The 21,696-nt window shown below is 43.9% G+C and overlaps 1 protein-coding gene across 3 annotated transcripts in view; it reads left to right on the forward strand.

Annotated features, from left to right (window-relative positions):
- FGF13 (fibroblast growth factor 13) overlaps nt 1-21,696 on the forward strand; it is a 233,385-nt gene that overhangs the window by 106,141 nt on the left and 105,548 nt on the right. The window contains exon 2 of one of the 3 annotated variants that reach the window (XM_077922731.1): nt 19,322-19,515. The exons of 1 other annotated variant lie outside the window; for it this stretch is intronic. In XM_077922731.1, the coding sequence (XP_077778857.1) occupies nt 19,350-19,515 (166 nt within the window). In that variant the 5' untranslated portion in view covers nt 19,322-19,349. The remainder of the gene's footprint in view (nt 1-19,321; nt 19,516-21,696) is intronic. One more of the 3 variants, XM_077922730.1, reaches the window with a different exon arrangement.

Here is a 21,696-nt window from a genome sequence, read left to right on the forward strand (position 1 = left end):
TACAGTAACATTATAATTATGCAAGAATAATAATTAGGGATGCATTGCAATGATCAATGCAGATGTGTTGCATTTCAGCAAGATCTACTTTTTTTCTGTGCACGTACACCGGCAAATGACTTGGAGTGCTCCAATATCTTCTTTCCAAGCAACGTAACTTGTGTGTTCCTTGACATCCCATTGTACATGACAGAACTAGCACACCATTCTCTTGATACTGAAGCACCTTGTGCTTTCAGTGTTCCTAAATGCTTAGCTGTGGAGCACACAGAACAACTCCTCCGTGCTCTTTCCAGAAGGACCCTAGGAGACAATCCTCCATGGCTGATTCACCTCCTTTCACTCTTGCTCCAATTAAAAATTTGGCAACTTCTGCTCATCTGCTATCATGCTGACTATGTGGCTCTAGGATGCTGGAGTCAAGGACCCCATCGGGTCCTTGCTGCAGAAATAATATGGGTCTTTGACCCCCTGTGACCCCTGTCACCTTTGCTTCCTTTTCAGCTAAACCCATTCACATTTGCCCCTCAATCTATGGTGCTAAGGAGAAGTGGAGGGGCAATCCCATTACCTTGTTGGGAACACACAAAGCCCCGTGTCACCAACCACTTCAAACTTGGAGACATCTCCAAATTTACATCTAATGTACTGTACTATGACACTGAAATTATGGTATGCAATGGGTATTTTTTGGGTGGGGGGAGACTATGGATGCTGAAATTTTAAGTTTGCTGTTCCTTTCATTGGCATGTGAATGAAGTGCCATCCTATTAGTTCCACCTTGCTAACTTAAGGAATTAGGGAGATAGTGTTCTGTCTGGCAGTTGTTTTAGCTCCATGATCCTGTCAGTAATGAGTGAGAAAATGTATGCCTCTCACATAAGCAGTGGAGTTAACCATTTCCCTTCCTTTCCTTTTTTTTTTTTTTTTTTTTTTGCAGCTCTGTGTGAGAGCATCTGTTGCTATGTGCATAAACCTTCATAATCTCGGATTTTGTTTTAGGAAAGAGTTCCTAGTCTCTGTGGTTACTGGAGAGAGAGTAGGGTGGTCACTTGTATATCACTGAAAAAGAAGGCACCAATTTGCATTTGCTAATGTTCAGAATTTAGAAATAATTACTGCTGTGTAAATAGAAGTATAAGGACGCGGGTGGTGCTGTGGGTTAAACCACAGAGCCTAGGACTTGCCGATCAGAAGGTCAGCGGTTCACATCCCCGCGACGGGGTGAGCTCCCGTTGCTCGGTCCCTGCTCCTGCCCACCTAGCAGTTCGAAAGCATGTCAAAGTGCAAGTAGATAAATAGGTGGGAAGGTAAACGGCGTTTCCGTGCACTGCTCTGGTTCGCCAAAAGCGGCTTAGTCATGCTGACCACTTGACCCAGAAGCTGTACATCGGTTTCCTCGGCCAATAAAGCGAGATGAGCGCCGCAACCCCAGAGTCGGTCATGACTGGACCTAATGGTCAGGGCCATATATGAATAAACAAAGCATTGCAGTAAGCAATTTGTAACAAGACAACAACACATACATTTCAAGATGTTAAAGGTAACACTCTCTATAAACATTTCATCAAAAATATTTTGTGTTCATACTGCAACTGATAACTATGATGCCAGCTTTTTTCAAAAAAGAACAAAAAACAAACACCAGTTCCTGTGCTGATATGCTGATAACAGCAAGTGGATGTGCTGATATTATCAAGTCATCATGCTTATCTTGCTGCCAGGAAAAGACTTACCTACTGACTTCTGTATGTGGGGTGGAACAGAAGCAATGAGGGTGGAGCAACAAATGCATATCTTTCTCCATCTTCCAATCAGGCAAGCAAGAAACATTATCAGCCAGGGGAAAACACACAAGGCACAAAGTAGGGTTGCAAGGTACCGGTATGTGGCCTGGGGTGTTCCAAGGACCAGATAGCAATTCCTGGCCTGAAGTTACCCACCCCTCTCTTAAAGCCACAAGAAGAAGCCCACCTCAAACAGCTGTCAACCGGGGAACATCACCTGTTTGAAAAATAAATGTAAAACTATAGATATCCTTTGGGAAACTTGATCACCAGAGCCAGCCCAACACATTTTGCTCCCTGTTAACATAGGGAGGATAACATAGGGTTGCCATATTTCAAAAAGTAAAAATCCAGACACAAAAGTTGAACTGTTTCAGACAACCAAACCTGGCTAGGGTAGGTATGTTATCCTTAGTATAACATAGTTTCACCTCTCCCCACCAATTCCACATACAAATGCCAGCTGAATTGGCTATTGACTCTGAACTTCAACACTAGCAATGGGACAGTGCCCTCTATTGCAGCTGAGGACAGCAAGCTAGCTTAGGGTCTGCATGGCACACACAGCTCTGTCTGCTCCTGAAGTGGCTGCTTCACCCTACCTGATGGTTGGGCCGGCTCTGTTTATTGCTTCTGCGGCAGGAAGAACTGAAATTAAACATTCTCCCCCCCCCTTTGTTTATTGGCAAACAATACCAGAGGGAGCCTGAAGCTGCAGCCAGCTTGCATTGGCATTCCAAGCACACAAGCTCAACTTGTAGAAAACAAAGAGAGGATCGATGGCAGTTCCACCTGCTGAGTGCTGAAGGAGAACTGGCTACAGGTTTTTCTCTGACCCAGATTGGGCCAAGGCTTTGCCACAACAACCCACAACCACTGCTTTCCGTCTCCCCACATTTAGTTTTGTAGTGCACCAGTCCACTAATGCAAGGTGTGTGTGTGTGTGTGTGTGTGTGTGTGTGTGTGGAGAAACTGAAGGAGGAATGGAGGATAGAGAAGAACTGCTCAAGCTGACTTCCTTGAGCCAAAGGCACAGCACATGCCAGAGTGCACTTGCTAAACTGTGAAGCAAGTGCCTTTTCCTGGAATCATGAAGACAGAAACGCCCAAAGTCTGCCATGTGCACATAGAGGAAAGCATGCAGGGAGACATATACATTTCAAACTGATGCGCACTGGCATCAGTGTCAGACCTTGGTGTCTCGGATTTTAATGGTGCCCTGTGCAGCAGCAAAATACATCAACCCCCTTGCCTCTTGTCTTCCATTGGATGTCATAGTTGCAGCACCTGCTTCAGCACCCCAGAAGCTCCACACCTGGTGCAACCACACCGGCTTCATTTCCCTAGATCTGCCTTTGCTTACCCGGAAGTACTTTCAGTGATGCCGTTAGGACACTTTCAGCTAGGAATGGGGAACCAAGAGCCAAGTGCTTCCTTCTCTGTCTGGCCCTCATAATTCTTCTTCGGCCATGCTCCTTGTTGAACCCCCCACCCCTCGCAATTTCTTTGCCTGGCTAGAATATGTCCTTGAATTCTCATAATGCTTCTTGGTTGTCTGGACAGAAGACAGGGAGGGTCTCTGAGAGAGCATGTGTGTATGTATGCACGCACGTGCATGCCTATGTCCATGTGTATGTGCAGAAACTGAAATACTGTACAAAGGAGAAGTTGACACTCATGGCTCCCCACCACTTTTATGTCTGGCCCCTGCCCATTATTGGCATCTAGGCCTTCAGAGGTCACCCTGAAAAAGGTCTACAAAAGGGCATATGCTAAGGCAAAGTGTGAAAATAAAATGCAAATTGCATTATGTTAGGGGAAATAATTACTTTGGGAGAAAATAGCCAAAATTGTATATAAAGATGTATGTGGTAGGAGAAATTTACACTAAAAAAATTGATGAATTTTCATATGCTTTTAGCAAATGTGTGTGAAAAAGTGGTGAACTGAATTTAAGATTCTTCTTTGGCAATCACTCGTAGCCGAGTAAGATTGTCTTCTATGAATATGGTCATAACAGTGAGTCCGTAAGTGACTGTGAAGGCCAACTCTGGATCCACACATTCTTCCAAGTGGGGACATTGGATTCCGGGCGGGAGTTGTAGCAATATGAAAAATTTGAGAGAATTTGAAATTGACAGATTAGAAATATATTACGTCTCACCTTAGTAGAAACCAGGTGGCCTGTGTGCCTGCTCAGACTGCTGTTGATGGACACCCTTAAGGCCAGCTCTGCTCTCCCATCTTTGGGTTATTTATTTTTAAACTGGACTTTGGACCACAAAGCCCTTCAAATAGAGTTCTCCTTGAAATAGAGGACTGTCACTCAGAACCTAGGACGCATGGCATCCCTTCAATTAGAGTACAGTGGTACCTCTGGTTGCGAATGGGATCCATTCCGGAGCCCCATTCACAACCTGAGCAGAATGCAACCCACATTTGCACTTGCGCGGGTCGCGATTTGCTGCTTCTGCGCATGGGCGAGCGGCGAAACCTGGAAGTAAGCCTTTCTGGTACTTCTGGGTCGCCATGGGACACAACCTAAAAACACGGAACCTGATGCAAACATAACAAGAGGTATGACTGTACACCATGAAATGGGGAACCTTCCCCCAACCAGGTTTGCTGATGGCAGATGTAGTTCAGGAGGGCACTTGGCTGGAACAGAGGACTATCCTTGGGAAACCTTCCAAGTAGAGGAGTGTCCTCTCTAAAGCAGGACACCTGACCACCCTCATCCTCTCTGCATGCATCTGACAATATGGATGGAGTATAGTAACTGTGACCGACTTTGTAAGGCGGTTGTAGGAATTCTTGAGCTTAGGTATGAGAAGCATCTGAGCACTTGAAATGTATGACACCATGGTTAAGTTTTAAAGATTCATGGGCACTTGAAGCCAATGAGCCTCCACCTGACTCTTCTGTGTCCTGAGGGGGATATAGATAATATATGTGGCTTTCACAGGCAGCCTGTGATTTAGTTATGCGAGGCCTGGGATTAGGGAGAAGGAGGGGGGGAATCTAGTGGTGTCTGCATTGTTTTGTTCCTTGGGAGTGATCTTTCAATTAATGCAGGCAAACCCAGCAAGTAGGGCCACAGTGGCGCCCTATGGTGCAACTGGTGGGTGCAGTTATGGTGTGTGCATGATAATGTCAAATGCCACCAAAGACACAAGCCAAAGAATTTGCAAACTGTGCTCTCTTGAACCCAGTGCTCACACTGCAGTTGGTGAGAGCACCAATTAAACACTGCCCCTCCTGTTCCTGCATTCTAAACAAAGGAATGTGTCTTAGGTTAAGCACGAGCTTTTCTTAAACTGCATTACACATCATTAAGAAATACAAAAAGGCTACCTGCCCGAATGAGCTCAAATGCTCCTGTCTTCGTTGCCTGTCACTGACAGTGGGCACTAGTGGAATATTCTGTGCAAAGTGCTGCTACTCTCTGTTTTCCAGCTGAGACTCACTGAACAAGCCCACATACGAAAACCACACACACAGGCACAAAGCTGTGTATCTGTGTGTGCACAAACAGAAGATGCAGCAATGCTGTTATCAAGCCAACTTGCTCTGATTTGATTTGGTGGCTCTAGATGAGGTTTGGTCTGGGGGGGGGACCAAATGGCTGAACCCCACAAATGTGTTGGCTTGTTACCCAGTTACAAGTGGGGTGGGGTAGGGTGGGTGTTAGAGGAGGGGTAGTACCTCTGGTGGGGGGCATGCCATGCTCCTTCTGGGGTAGCTTGTCCACCATTGGTCCCCACTAAAAATGTTTATGTTAAGATAAAATTGCACTAAAATGCTGACTTTTTTCATGTGGACTTAAAAAATAGCAATCACAGACTGATGTGGACATGCGGCAAACTGAACCTAAGATTGGGAAAATGTGAAACAGAGAGAAACTGAAATTGACAGATTTGTGCAATTCAGCAGAGGTGTGGATGAGCTGTCCTACCCTCCAAACTCTGATAACCCCCTCTTTCTAACACAAGAGGGAGATCTTCAGCTATCGCCTAACCATTGCCCCCACTGAAGAAGCACCAGACAATCATTCTGGACTATTAAACAGCAATCTGCCAAAGGGAAATGGCCATTCAGGAAGCAGGAACACCATTTAGGATGCAATAATATGTTCTGCTTTTTTTTTCTGTTTCCATGCATCACACAGCCATGTCTCACTTAGCCACAGTGTTTGCACAATGTCCCTTCTCAAGTTCCTTCACCTGCTCACTGATGAGTCAAGGTCCATAGGCAGCTATGTTCACAGAACGATATGTACTTGAAGTAAAATTGCTTTTGCTACTTAGCACAATACCCTTTTCTTTATGCAAAAAGCTGGGAATATATATCAGAATATTCTTTCCTGGCCAAATGTTGCAAGGTTGGAAAGAATGAAACACACTGTTAATTTCCCCCTTCCTTTTTATGAGGCTTTCCAGAGCCACTAGCGCGGCAGAGAACAAAGGCAACGTTGGCTGTCCAAAGGAGACTTCCAGGAAACAAGCTCATGGAGCACAATGAATCTGAATAGAAGACTCTCTCTCTCCCCACTTCCCTGATGCTTCCAGCATGATTCATTGGTTGTGTGTTAATTGGGTTATAGATCCTCAAGGATGTTTCTGGAGAAAGTGTTTTGCTCAGGCAACATTGCAGGCAAGCCTTTCTGCAGTTTCTTCCAAAACATAGGAACGTATGAAACAGGTTCATGGGATCAGACCCAAGCTTCATGGGGTGTCCGTAGTACAGTGGTAAAACACCAGCTTTGCATGCAGGACAGGGGTGGGGGAAGCATTCTTTTTTCTTGCCAGCCTCAGGGTCACATTCATTCAGGAACAAGCTTACAAGAGCCACATGCCAGGGTTTGTAGGGTCACAGGCAAAAATGAGTAGAGCAATAGAGGTGGCACTTTCCCCTTCTTCTTCTTCTTCTTCTTCTTCTTCTTCTTCTTCTTCTTCTTCTTCTTCTTCTTCTTCTTCTTCTTCTTCTTTTTCATACCCCGCCTTCCCTGGCCAAAACAGGGCTCAGAGCAGCTAACATCAAATGTTTAACACATTAACATAAAATCAGACAATCAATTAAAATACCTCCTAAAATCAAATCAAGGGACGCGGGTGGCACTGTGGGTTAAACCACAGAGCCTAGGACTTGCCAATCAGAAGGTCCACGGTTCGAATCCCCGCGATGGGGTGAGCTCCCGTTGCTCGGTCCCTGCTCCTGCAAACCTAGCAGTTCGAAAGCACATCAAAGTGCAAGTAGATAAATAGGTACCACTCTGGCGGGAAGGTAAACGTCGTTTTTGTGCGCTGCTCTGGTTCGCCAGAAGCGGCTTAGTCATGCTGGCCACATGACCTGAAAGCTATACGCCGGCTCCCTTGGCCAATAAAGCGAGATGAGCGCCGCAACCCCAGAGTCGGCCACGACTGGACCTAATGGTCAGGGGTCCCTTTACCTTTAAAATCAAATCAGGATCAGAATAAAATCCAATCAGATGGCAACCCGCAGATTAGGGTTGGGGACCTTAAATGCTCACCAGGCCCAACTGTTTCTGTTGAACTTATATGAGCCTGTGAGAAAAATCGGGAGGTCACTTTCATGCAAGTTCTTATGAAAGGGGACAGGGAGTCAGACTGAACTCCGACCAAAGGCCTGGCGGAGCAGCTCTGTCTTGCAGGCCCTGCGGAAAGATGTCAAATCCCGCAGGGCTCTGGTCTCTTGTGACAGAGCGTTCCAAGATGTTATTATTTGCGGACCATAAGGTCCTCCATGGGGCATACCAGGAGAGGCACTCCCATGGGTACAAGGGTCCTAGGCCGTATAGGGCTTTAAAGGTTAAAACCAGTACTTTGAAACTGATCCTGATACCTTTACATGGTAAGCTACATTCCAGCCTACCAATGATGCCCCCGCTCCATGTACAGTGAGTTAGGAATGCAAGGTCTACCTGCTGGATCAGGCCAATGGCTCATCTAGTCCTGGGTCTTGTTCTCACAGTGGCCAACCAGATGCCTCCAGGAGGAGGCAATGGATAACCATTGTGACTAGTAGCTATTAACTGTGTAGGAATGGCTACAAGAAATTCGGCTGCCATGACAAGATAAAATTTTGGGTGTTGCCCACCTGTTAAGCAGTAGCTAAAGGACAGGGCCGGTTCTACCATGAGACAAAGTGAGGTGGCTACTTTGCTGCAGAGGTTGGGGCACTTCCAGGGTCTGCATGCCAGTGGCACTGGGGGCCAGAGGCAAAACTGGGGGGCAGCAATTGCTGCAGCTGATACCTTTCCACAGTGGAATGCATTTCAAGCATACAAATGTCAGAGGTGCCTCCATCCTCCATCCAGGAAAGCAAGATGCATGTTCATGTGCTTGGCACAATGTGGCCAGCAAAAGCACTTAAGACCTGCAGAAGAAGGGGCATGGCTTAGGTAGAGTGCCCAGGGCCAAACAGCAAGGCATAAAGGGCTGCATCTGGTGCCTGGGCATAAGGCTCCCTACCCCCTTGTGGCCTGAGTTGAAAGGCATCTATTGAGAACTTCCAGCTCTGATTTAGGGTCTGGGGTGGGTGGGCCAAAAGGAGGACTGGAGGAGAGAGTTTGGAGGGAGGCAAAACTCACCATCCTTAGTGAAGTGTCTCACATAAGCCCCACCAAATGGTAGCCATCATATTTCTCTCTCTCACCTGCCCAAAGCTCCCGTCTGAGAAATCCTTCAGTGACCATCTATCAGAAGTGACCATGTAGCAACCTTACTTTAAAGTGGGGAAGAGGAACCTGGTGTCCTCCAGATGTTATTGGACTCCAGTTCCCATCACCCATAGCCATTTGCCATACTGGCTGGGGCTTATGGGAGGTGTAGTCTAACAATATCTGCAAGGCCACAGGCTACCGACTCCTGCCTTAAAGTATTGAACAGGTAAACTGCAGGCAATGAATAATTCTGACACATTTAGAAGGATGCCTTCCCACTTTAAATATTTCTGTGCTTTCAGCAATCAAATGGATAGTATTGAAACTTTCCATAAAGCCTTTCTCTGTGTATAATGGAGAGCATCACTGGACTCAGTTGGGTCCTGGTCCACAAGGCATCTGGTTCACCACGGTGAGAACAGGACACTGGTCTAGATGAGTCTTTGGTATGATCCAGCAGGGCTGCAGAGCCCAAATTTTTAAAAAGTGGGCCTCGGCCAGTGCTTTAAATGGAAAACAGCTTTGGCTTCTTTGTGAATGTTGTTCCCTTTTGCATCAAAATGTCAAGTCCATTGACAAAATGTGTTGCACTGTGTGAAGTTGGTTGGATCCATTTTCCCATGAAGACAGGCCAAGGTGAAGGAGCCTTTTTAGTTGAGAAAACCAACCAACCAACCAACCAACCAACCAACCAACCAACCAACCAACCACCTAACCAACCATACAACTATAAAGGGATTGAGATTTATAAAATTATGCTTGGTGTAGAAAACATGGATACAGATTGTTTTCTTAACTCCCTACCAGTACCCCAGGGAATAATAGAATTATTTGGTCATCCACTGAGGTAGGCAGGGAGTTTTGGATGTGATCACAGGCTGAGAAGACATGGTGTGCCAGGAGACTCAGTCCTAAGCCAGGAGTCTTCCCTGGGGGATCCCCTACATTTCTTTATTTCCAGTAAGATTTACTATGTAATTTTTGAATATAATAAGAATGTGCATATACTTTTGGAAGATGAGCCTATGCAAATAAAATAATAGTTATAGCAACAGCCCCTCCTCATTGGCACCCCTGCTTCACAGTCTTGAGGCTGTTTTTGAGAAGTGGCTCAGTTTCACTCGGACCCCTGGAAAGCTTCTGAGTAACACAAAAGCATCACTGACAGAGCTGCATTGCTCCTGTCAGAATTCTGACATCTTAAGCTTGCTGCACACATGGAATCAGCTCTACAGAGACAATTATCTCACTCTTTGCCGAGGAAGCAGATGCTTTGCAGTAGCACAGTATGATTCCCAGCTTGTCACTGGGGTGCTATAAGTGAAATGGGGATGTGATGCAAAATGCAAGAATTATATTTAGTTGCCCAAGAGCTGAGACAAGGACAGCAAAGTTATGGGGCTGTTTTAATCGCTGGAGCAGCCTGGGCGGGAGGATGGGGTAAGAACACAAATTAAACTGTATCCTTTTGTACTTGCTCCTTGTTTTAAAAAAAATTCAAACATTTCCTGTAAGGTGTGTGTGTGAGAGAGAGAGTGGTGGTGAGGGGATGACTAAAATTGGGGCTTTCAGAAAGCTTTGAGGGTGCCCTCTAGGCTGCAGTACCAGCCTGCCTGGGAACTAGTCAGCTACCCCCCCCCCCCCGCAAGCCGATCAGATCTTCTTCTGAGTCTGCCTGCCTGGGCTTAAACCTTCGTCGCTAGTTAGATCTTGCCTGACTTTGACTTCACAACTTCCCCCAGTTCCCTCTGATCCCTGGTTCTTGCTTTGGAAGTCAATCGCTACCAGTACTCAAGGATGACGGGACAGTAAAGTCCTCTTAACTGTGTACTAGCGTTTCCAAAGGGAATGCTCTGCAAGCACATTCCTGCTGCCTAGTACCTTAACAGAGTTTGAAAACTTTCTTACACCTGGAAATAAAGACTTCATCACCCCACTTTCTAAAGCAGAGGCAATTTATAGCTCATTGATGTGGTGATATCTTCATTTCATGACAGGCATTTATCTTTAGCACTCATGATATACAGTTATAAGCAAAAGTGCTGCGGTATTAACTTTGCGTACCAGTGTCAGAAATATAATGATTACCCCCCTCCAGCTCTTCACTGTGCTTGCTGATTTGAGTTATATTTCATGCCTTTTAATGTGGTGGACATCAAGGCAACTGTGTCACACTGGTTGGTGTAAGACGAGTGTGTGTTTGCATGTAAGAGAGAAAGGAAGAGGGAGAGGGAGGGAGAAAGATATTGGCTTATATGGTTGCTGAGTTCTGCCACACTCTACTGTGACCAAAACACAGAATCTGGGGTGGAGCTATGCAGCTGAAGGAGCAGATTATGTAAATAAGGGTCTCCTTGATTCCTCATGGCTACTAAATGTAAGAAATGAAAATCAGGCAAGGCTAAAATATTGGAGGGACAGAAAAGCACACATGGGGAAAGAGCAGCAGAATAGCAACATTGTCCAATGACATCCACTTTTGTGTCATGCCACACTTCACTGTTGTCAAAGAAATTTAATGCAACATGGCAGTAGATCGATCATAAAGTCACCGTTCCATAACAACTGGTAATGTAATGTAAAATGAACATTAGAAACTGGGACAGAAGATCTAGCATTATAACCAGGATAACTAACACAATAATCCCTATGTTTGAATGCACTTTCAGAGTTATGGATGTGACTCTTACACTCCACAGACATTCCTCCATTCAGGCAAGCAAATGAAATTCTCACAGTTCAGCGACACATTCCAGCCAGGCACAGGCACTCAAAAACTGGACCAATGAGGAGTCTGACCTGGGGATGGGCAAACCCTGAGGAAAGTTTCAGGGGCCACATTCAGCCTGGGGTCTAAGGTTCCCCACCTTTGCTCTGAAGAAATCCATCTCCATATCCCTCATTCAAGTAGCTCCACTCACAAAGTTCATAAGACTTGATTGACTCCACTGCATAAATCCCTCCTGTGTGCTTGACCCTTTGTGGCTTACATGACTTTCTCTCTCACACCTGCAACATTTCCTAGCTCACCAGAGTATATTGCCAATGCCCCCTTTGATGGAAGGCTGTTAAACATTTAAGCACACTAATGGGTGTGCTGGAGTAGTATTTAGGATTGTGGACTTGTGTGCGTTCATTGGCTCCATTAAGTTGTCCATATCTGCCACTGCATCAAGAAACAGACTTCCACGGGTGTGCATGTTGTTGTTGTTTTAAAAAAGCCAGGCTTATTGTGATTCTGGGTTCTTCAACAAATTCCTTTCCTGGCTTTAGACCATTCATCATGTTAAGAGATGTTTTACTGTGTTTTACAGCGATGGCATCAATCATATCACAGGGAAAGTCCCCTCTGCATTCAAATAATATTTTATGACAATTTCAGATTCCAGGAATGACTTCCAAAAGGTGAGAATTCAGAGCTAGTCAGCAGGTTGAGAAAAATTGTGTGGTGTAGCCCTTTGGGAACTGGAACCATGACACTTCTCCATCTGCTGGGGAATTTTTTTCATGGGCCATGGATCACATTCCCAGGAGCCACATGACAGGTGGAGCCAGAGGCAGAAGTGGGTGGAGCAATTAATGTGACTCTTAATTCTGTACAGTGTATTACATTCCACTCATACAAAGGATGGGTCTCCAGCCTCCATCATGACAACCAAGATACAGGATCAAAGTTTAAGGAAGGAAGGCAAAAGCACTTCCAGGGGGTACAGGTCAGGACTTTGAGGGTTGTGGCATGGCCTCGGGAGATTCCCAAGGACCATAAAGAGGTATCAAGGGCCACATTTGGGCCCCAAACCTGAAGATCCCACCACTGATCTACTGATGGGCAGCAACTCTATGGATTTTCAGACAACTGTTTTCTGCAGGCCTACCTAGAGATGCTGGGGATTGAACCTGGGACTTTTGACAGTCAAAGCATGAGCTCTTACCACTGAGCTACAACTCTGACCTCCTACATTTTTCAGTATTTTTATGCCAATCCTTGGCATCTCCAGCAGTTTTCAGAATGGAGCCCTGGAGGCAGTGCTGAACTAGATGGATCAATACCCTGGCTCAGTACAACTCAGCATATTACACTGGGTTATCACCGTATCATACTTTCCTATCCATCAAGGCATGCAGAAAGTCCCAGGTTCAGTCTTTGACATCCCCAGGCAGAGACCCCTGTCTTAAATCCTGGAGAGCTGCTTCCAGTCAGTGTAAATAATAATGAGCTAAATGGACCAATAACCTGACTTGGTCTAAAGCAACTTGCTATGCTCCTGCTTAAACCAGCCCTTTATGCAGACCCATAACAACTGGGACCTTGCATTATTTTTTTAGGACAAGGAACATAGCCCAGCTGTAGCACACATACTCAGCATGCAGAAGTTCAATTCCTCACTATCTCCATCTAGGTCTCGGAGAGACATCTGTCTGAAACGCAGCTACTAGTCAATGTTGCTGATGCTGAGTCGACTCAACCAATGGTCTGACTTAGTATAACACAACATCCTGTGCCAACCTAGACAGAGTGTCTCAGTGGGGTGTGGGTCTTCCCTGAAATGACAGGGGCTGTAACCCAGAGGCGTAGCGTGGGTTGCTGGCACCCAGGGTGGGGTAAGTGTTGCGCCCTCCTGGTGGAATGGGCAGCGGTCAGTCCCTTTGCCTGCCAGCGTCTCAATGAAGACTTTCCTTGCAAACTAGCCCCAACCTGGGAGCAGAGATAAGGCAGAGAAACAAGAAGTCAGGAGTGGGTTATGCAGAGGACAGAAATGATGAAAATTCAGAAAGTGCAGATAAGTTGATGTGAGAGCTGAACAGAGATGCAATGAATGTTTGCTAATTGCCGCTTATGAAGTGAATATTCACTGCTGTGGAGAAATGTCCCAAGCAAGTAATGTATTGCCTGATCAATGGAGGAGAGAGGAGAAGTCGGAAAATCACCCTACCAAATGCAGGACAACCAGAAAATCCTGTGCTTTGAAGGGGTTGGCAGGGCTGGTGCACAAAAGTCTGAAATGATATGTGGCAGTTAGCCAGGACAGGCTGTGCAATGGATGGAAGAACCAAAGGGCAGTGGCAGCACCAGGGAGTGTGAAACAGCTGGTCAGTGCTTTGAATCAGAAACTAATAATTCAAGGTGCTGGTTTTAACCTATAAAGCTTTAAATGGCTCAGGACCACAATACTTGAAGGACCACCTCACTCAATATAAACCGTCCCAGACCCTGAGATCATCATCTGAGGCCCTCCTTCATGTGCCTCCTCCTTGAGAGGTCCAGAGGGTGGCAACACAAGAACGGGCCTTCTCTATACTGGCTCCCTGTCTGTGGAATGCTCTCCCCAGAGAGGTTCACCTGGCACCTTCATTAGGTGCAAGGCAAAAGTGTTCCTCTTCAACCACACTGTTGGCTGATTAATATTCTACAGCCTTTTAAATGTATCTGTGATCTGTGAGAAGGGGTGTGTGTGTTGTTTTGCTCTTTTGTTTTTATTTATTTGCTTGCTTTTATCCTGTATTTTATTCTGTGAATCCCCCTGGGTTCTTATAATGAAGGGCAGTACATAAATCTAAAAAATAAAATAAAGGGAAAAGATCCTGATGAACAGAATTGTCCAGATCATGTGATGGCTGTTCTTCAAGAAGGCAGCAATATCCATCAAGAAAAAATTGAAGGTTTCAAACTTACTTTATTTATTTAACTTAAAAAATCTTGCATATGACTATTCATTTTTGTGTGTGTGTGTGTGTGCGTGTGTGTGATTTATAACTGTAGAAAATAAAACCATACAACAAAAATGTTTTTAAAAATAGAAACCAGACACTGGCTAGCTATTGTGGAAATAGGTATTCTTAATTGCCTGCATAAGCCTGGTGGAATGGAAAAGTTTTCAGAAGGCTTTTGGAAACTGGCACAGAAGCTGCCAGCAGACACTCTGTTGGCAGAGTATTCCAACGGTACTTTGCTGAGGACACTATATGGCTGAGTTTCTTGCTGTTATCAAGTGAGCCTCGCCAACTTGGTGAATATCCAGTGATGCTCCTGCTGATGACCTGTGCTCAGTCTGGAATATAAAGGTTCAGGCAGTCCCCGAGGGACCCTGGACCTAAGTGGTTCAGGGCTTTTGTAAATTAATACATCTCTACAAAACGGGGAGGAGAGGGAGCAAGAGAGAAACTAAGATCTTCTTGTTCTTTTTCTCTCTCTTGCAAGTGTCCTAGTTTCAGAGTCATTTTGTCAGATTAATCCCAAGCAGAAATATTTGCTTTCTCTCCCCCCCCCCCGCACCTTTAGCAAGCTCTGTGCAGAACCAAATTTTTGGCATGACATTTTGTGGTGGTGGGGAGGGGGAATTACTAGCTTTGAAGACAACCTCCAGCTTCTCCCTGCTGCTACGAAGTTTCATGAAAGCTCGCTTCTTAGTGATATCAACTCTGCCATGCTTTGCTAAATTCCCTTGAAATAAAAGCTGGCTCTTATTTTTAAGAGCAGTTACCCAGCAACACAGCCTCATGCCCTCCCAGATTTATGTTGCCTTCCTCCTCCACAACTCCCTCCCCACCAAAAAACAACAACCCTGCTTTGTTCTGCTGTTAACTTTATGGGCTGCTTTTAAGTGGTGCATTCGGGTGAGTGTGTTAATGATCATTACCAACGACTGTCTGTTACCCTGTGAAGCGTTTCCTGGTGATTAAAGGGGGCATGCAAACAGACAATTGAACCATAGACCAGGCCAAAGGCCACAGCCTGAGGCTGACTGCCTAATCCCATGGCCTGATTACTTCTGCAAAAGTCATTAAGGTTTTGACGGGCAAATAAAACAATGGACAAGTTCTGTGTCCTTCTTCTAGACCTGGAACAAATTGTCTATGTGGTTTGCAATTGATGTGGGCGCTTGCAGAACCGACTGCTCTTCCATACTAAAATGCGGCGGGGGCACCCCTAGTATTTCATGGTGAGGCTAGGCTAGTCCTCTTTTTCCTTCCACTCCAGTTATCCTAGAAAAAGGATTTTTGAGGGGATGGCCCCTGGCTTATTACATACCCTCCAACATTTCACTGATGAAAATAGGGAGGTCCCATTCCATAATGATAATTTATATATATATACCCCCAACGTATTATTGGGTTGCCACAGCACTCTGGACAGCTTCCAACATATATTAAAACATCATTAAACATTTAAAAAATAAACTTCCCTATGCAGGATTGCCTTCAGATGGCTCGGGGGTTGGACAACTCTGTACCCTCCAATATTTCTCCAATGAAAATAGGGACATCCTAAGGAAAAGTGGGACATTCCAGGACCAAATAAGAAACCGAGTATGGCTTCTCTAAATCAGGGATGTCCCTGGAAAATAGGGACATTTGGAGGGTCTGTGATTAAATTCCTTCCATATTAAGGATGAGCAAATGTGTGAATTTGTTTCCTGTCTGTTATTCATCCCCTGCCTCATCTTAACTCAGTTTGCCACAATTCTGCATTAGTTGGTGATTATTAATTTTTAATTCCTTGGATTAAGCCATTGGTACATTTCTCCTAATAGAAACGTATGCAATTTCTCCTAATATAATGCTCTCACTTTTGTAAGTGATTTTCCCATATATAAAGGAATTTATTTGCATGCTATTTTCACTTAACATACACATTCTTATCCATGTTTTGTCCCTGTTATACACTTTTGGCTGAATTACTATGTTGAAAAATTTGAAAGAAGCATTAATTTCATGTGTTATTCTGGGAAGTGCAAATTAGGTAGGTTTGCATTAAAATTCAAACTGAGCTGATTTTCTCCTCATCCCTCTTCCTGATGAAAGCCTGCATGTTCAGCTCTGTTCATCCCATTTCTTTTCTGCGAGGCCTTTGGAACAGCAAGCCATGAGAGCAAACTGTTCGTATTTTCTCCTTGTCACAACCTGCTGTTTTGCAGCACAGTCTGAATTGCTTAGATGTACAGCACTTATTCCACAGACAGTACTTACAGGGATGGTGACCTTGGGTTGTTGTTTTTTTTCTTTCTTTTTTGTGGGCACCCTTGCTTTTAGTATCTATTTCTGTTATTCTTGTGTGAACTGCTTGGGGGACCTAGACTTAAAAATGGGAAACACATTTTTAAAACAACTTCATTTGCAAATTTCACTCAAGGCTGTGGGCTTCACAACACAACATCTCACAGGCTATTGAACCTGCTGATTTTTATTTTTTGAAATCCGCAAGTTTAGAAATCAGCTGCCAAAGGATATGCATGAGATTAAGGTTTTGAAAAAATTACTCCCCTGGTGGGCACCAAGTGTTTGCATTTTATAATGCCGCCTGCAGAGCAGATTCGTTTGGAGAAAGCTAGTTATGCCCATTCATTTCAATATGTCTGCTATGAGTAGGACAGATAAAAGAAAATGCTTCTTCATGTAGTTAAACTACAGCAAGCTTCTACTATGTTCTTACAACTAGCAATTCTATAGATATAGGACCATGTGTTACCAGTGCTGAAATCAGAACACTAGCTGCCAGTGAGCTAATGGGCCCAATTCAAAGTGGTAGAACCAGCGTATAAAGCCCTAATGGGCTTGGGACCTGAGTGCCTTCCCTGGTATCAACCATCTTGGACTACAATCAGCAGGTGAGGCCTTGGTGGTGGAGCCATGACTGGGGAATTTTTGCAATAAGGAAAGTGAAAGGAACATTCAAGGGGAAGTGTGGGATAGCCCTTTCTTTGATGCAACACCATCATGTGACATCTCCACAAACATATCAGATTGATCTGGAAATAGCCAACATTTGCCTAACTGCCCTGCCAATAACACAGGATGCAGTGAATGAACTTCATTACGGTCACAGACCTGGATTAAGAAAAGCATATAGATAAAATAGTAGTTGGGATTTTTGACCAATAATTGTTAGGGCAAATGAGGACGAGGAAACAGGCATAAAACATCCAAATAAAATACAAGATTAAACACAGATAATGGATGGATAAAAAACTAATAATTAAAACAGATAAGAGCTAAAAACCAACAAAGACACACAGTTAAAACAGCTGTAAGAGCATAAAAACTAAAAGACTCACAGATAAAACAACTATAAGAGGCTGCAGAGTAGAAGCCTCTTAAATAGAGGACACTCACAGCCTTAAAAACTGCTGTGCGAATATGGTTAAAACAGACAATTAAAACAATATACAACACTAAATTTAGAAACAATGTACAACAATAAACTGTCCCAGGGAGTTGACTTAGAATCACCCATGGAGCTGTGTTTGGGGCTTTTCATGCCGGACTATTTTGAGTTGGGCGATGGTCTGCGCCTACAGATCTGTAGACAGAATCTGGTGACCATCCAGGTCATCTTCTGATCTTTGCCAAACAGGAAAAGGTCAAATTTTTGCTTTTGCGGGAGGTCGGCGAGCCTCACCAGTAGGGGATCCATGATCTTACTACGTGCCTCTTCATAAAAGGGACATCTAAAGAACAAGTGTTCTGGGCTTCCTATCTCTCCCAATGGACAGGTGCAAAGTCTCTGAGCATACGGGACCCATCTAAAGGCTCCATCCAGGACCGGCGAGGGAAGAGCCGAGCTTCTGGCGAGTGTAAAGGCCCTTCTAGCATCCCTAGATACGAGAAAGGAGAGATATGCTGCCGTTGCGGCTATATGTCTCTCGATTTCTCCAATTCTGTAGTTGGGGCACCTTGCATAGTCCTGCTGTCTCTCGGTGTCTAATATTCTTTGCCTGACCATAGCTCTTGCCTGGCCCAAGCCCAGACTTAGAAGGGCTTGAGGGGCAAAAACCAGTTTCTGAAGGGTGTTCAGGACTGCAGTCTGCCAGCCCGACTGGAATTAGTCACAGAGGATCAATGGGGCTATCCCTCGGGGGAGCAGGTTCAATGTCAGCCATTTGTAAATTGATGCTAGCCTCCACTCTCATCATCCCCGTTTCCAATCTAACCCATGTGTTTGAGACACATCTGGGGACTTGGAGGAGAGCTCTGGATTGAACAGGATGCAGTGCAAGCAGGAATCTTGATACCCCAAAGGTCTAACCCATAGTTTGGAATGTCCCTGACAATATTCTCTGAAACATTATTTGGTTTCATGGCAGGCTTCCAGGGGTTCCTCAGCATATGATCTGACACGGAAGTATTTTCTGGAATGTAGAAGGCAGTGTTTGAATTATTAGGGGATGGGGTAAACCATGAGATCCCCCCACCCCACCCCACCCCACCCCAACATGCTCCCTCTCTTTGCGCCTTCTGGAACGAACTGTAAATTTGAATGCCAGTGAATGATGATCCGTCTTCTGAAAAAAAGTACATTGGCCTATAGAGTCTAATAGCAATATGATGTGAGTAATGCTGGGTATCTGTGCAAATTGCTCATTGCTGTTCTGAATATAAAATGAGTAGCTCTGGCCATTAAAACCTGCATGATATCTTAGCTGTTACTGTATGTAATCTGCATGCAAAATATAGCCATGTATTCCACTAAAATGGTAGCAAAAAAGAGAGGTTATATGTGATATAGATACATTGTATTCAGTCTTTTCCCGAATACATTTTTAAGATATGTAAGCTACCTTTCTTAACACAGTATCCCTTCCTAGACAATGCTAGAAAGACTGGTGTAAGCATGGAAATATAGACGTAAATGACTCCTATCCTCTTGTCTCCTCTTCCTCTGCCATCATAAGCCAGAGTACGTTAATTCTCGTCATTCTTTTCTTTTTCTCTCTACCAATGTTTTCCCCTCCCCTCCTCTCCCTGCTCCCATGTCCTTCTCTGCCCCTCCCTGTATCATTATAGAGTTGATTTGCTTCTCTAGATTTTTTTTCTTTGTTTTAATTTTATTTTTTCCCTTTCGTTCTAACTTAAGTTCATTTTGTTATGTGGTGACCGCAGTTATGGATGACGCTCCCCCCGGCACACAGGAATATATTATGTTACGGCAAGATTCCATCCAATCTACGGAATTAAAGAAAAAAGAATCCCCCTTTCGTGCTAAATGTCACGAAATCTTCTGCTGTCCTCTGAAGCAAGTGCACCTCAAAGAGAACACAGAACCTGAAGGTTTGTGCACCACGAGATCCATGTTCGTTTTCTTTTTCCCGGTTTTTAAATTTTTTATTTTCCTTTCCTTTGTTTTTGTTTCTTTCGGAGAGAGCGTGCCTGTCCTACGGATTGTGTCTTGTGTGTTCTTTGGCCTGTGTTTAATATAATGCAACTGGATGCAGCGATTTGCCTGGGGTTCATGTATCACCCTCTGCTACTTTGCTTGCTTGTTAATGTCTGATACGAGTCATGGGCCACTGTATAAAATATAATTCACTGATATAGGAAAACCTTTTGTGGGTGTGTGGGTGTATGTGTGTATGTATGTATATATGTATATATATACGTATATGTATATATATAAATATATATATATATAATAGTTGACAATGCTTTAAAAATTACTGATCAAAACTTTTATTTCTGTCCATTTTCATCATTACACTTGCCTTTTGGCTGCCAAAACTTGCTTGCTTTTTCTAAAACAGCATCTTAACAGCTCCCTCTTCTCTCTCTTCACCTGAGAAGTTCTCCTCCACCTTAGTATTTCAAAGTTGCACTCAGCTGGGAATAAATATTAGATCGCACTTAAAGCTGGATTCTCTGACACTTTTACACTTCATAAAGCTTTTGCGCATTGCTGTCCAAAAAAAAAAGGCTTATAAAAGCTGTAGTTTGGCAAAGCAGGATAAGTTGAATGTACTGCACGCCCGGTTGCATTTTGGAGAAGTTCTGTGCATGCAGTAGAGCTAATGTCTGAGTGGAATGTTTCCTTTTTTCCCCCAGAGATGGTAATCAGGTATGGGTGACCACTTGCTTGCTTGTTCCTCAGAAACTATTAATAAGGAAATGTGTCTTGTTAGCCTGTCAGTTTGGGGTATATATGAGCTTAAACATCCACCTTCTCCAGACAACCTAATTCTTGATTTTCTGTAATGCTGTTTTTATATGTTTTCCACTACTGCCTCAATTCCTATCTGGTAAGACTTTGCACGTTTTACATGAGCTTCTATATATGGTCCAATAGCAGATGTCTTTATAACAAAGAAAGAGTGCATTTCAGAGGTTATAAGTATATAGGATTGGATCCTACTCTGACTGATACAGGTGTGATAAAATGAGGGTTTGTGCAACACAATTACCATGTCACAACTGTCTGGTTTCTACCGTCACAATGTGTACACATGGGGCACTTCAGTGTATGTGATGCTTCACAGCTACATCAGCAAAATGGAGTAAGTCTCTGCCCTCAGTGAGCTTACATACTGCGAGTGGTACTCCTCTTTCCATTATCCAGTTCTGTAGGTTTCCAGTATGCATGTGTGTCCCCAAAATAAACATAGTGGTGCTTTAAAGTTAACATGAACAAAACAGACAAGTGTCTGATTTCAAGGAGCTTACATATTCCTAATGGGCCTCATTGCATTATCCCATTCTATGGCCATACAACTACAGTATCCCATAGCCAAATAGGCCCATGAAGATTGCATATGTAACATGATAGTTTTTGCAGTTTTAAATGGAAAATATGATTGCCTGTTTTGTCAGAAGATAGGTTGCAATAAACACTTTCAAGAAGTCTGAGAGGCACATGTGTTTTTCTTTTGCCTGCACCTATGTTTGTCTAGGATTGTTGCTGTTACCCACAAATGTAGATCTTTGCTTTACTAAATATTACAGGAACAACATCTATAGCTATGGAAAAGGAACAACAGTGAAATCTTTCTTTTCTTTTGGGTAGATTGTAGCTCAGTTTAATGCTTTCAGTGGTATGGACATGTGAGATGGGCAACTTCTGAGAGATTTAATTCATGCAGCTACATGTGTAATAAAAGTGGAATAGTTCCTGAATCTCTGAATTTTATTATCTTTCATGTCAAAGCAATGGCCTTTGGTTTTAGATTTAGATGTTCAAAAAACAACAATTGCTCTGCAAACAAACTGGCCAGAAGTTTCAAATGTCAGTGAGTTGTGGCTGGCAAGAGTTGGCAATTTCAAACAACATTTGGATTATTTTTTGGTTTCATTTGTATTCATGCATAGTTTCTTGCAAGAAGAAGCTTAGAAGTTGTAGAAAATTGTCCTTTACTAACCATTGTGTTGCTTGATTTTTTCCCCAAAAGAAAAAGTGATGCTACTGATGTCAGAGAGAAACATGCATTGTTTTAGAAATAACAGAATTGCTGAGTGTTTTAAGTT

The sequence above is a fragment of the Podarcis muralis genome, chromosome Z (genome assembly GCF_964188315.1).
Source record: "Podarcis muralis chromosome Z, rPodMur119.hap1.1, whole genome shotgun sequence".
Lineage (NCBI taxonomy): Eukaryota > Metazoa > Chordata > Lepidosauria > Squamata > Lacertidae > Podarcis > Podarcis muralis.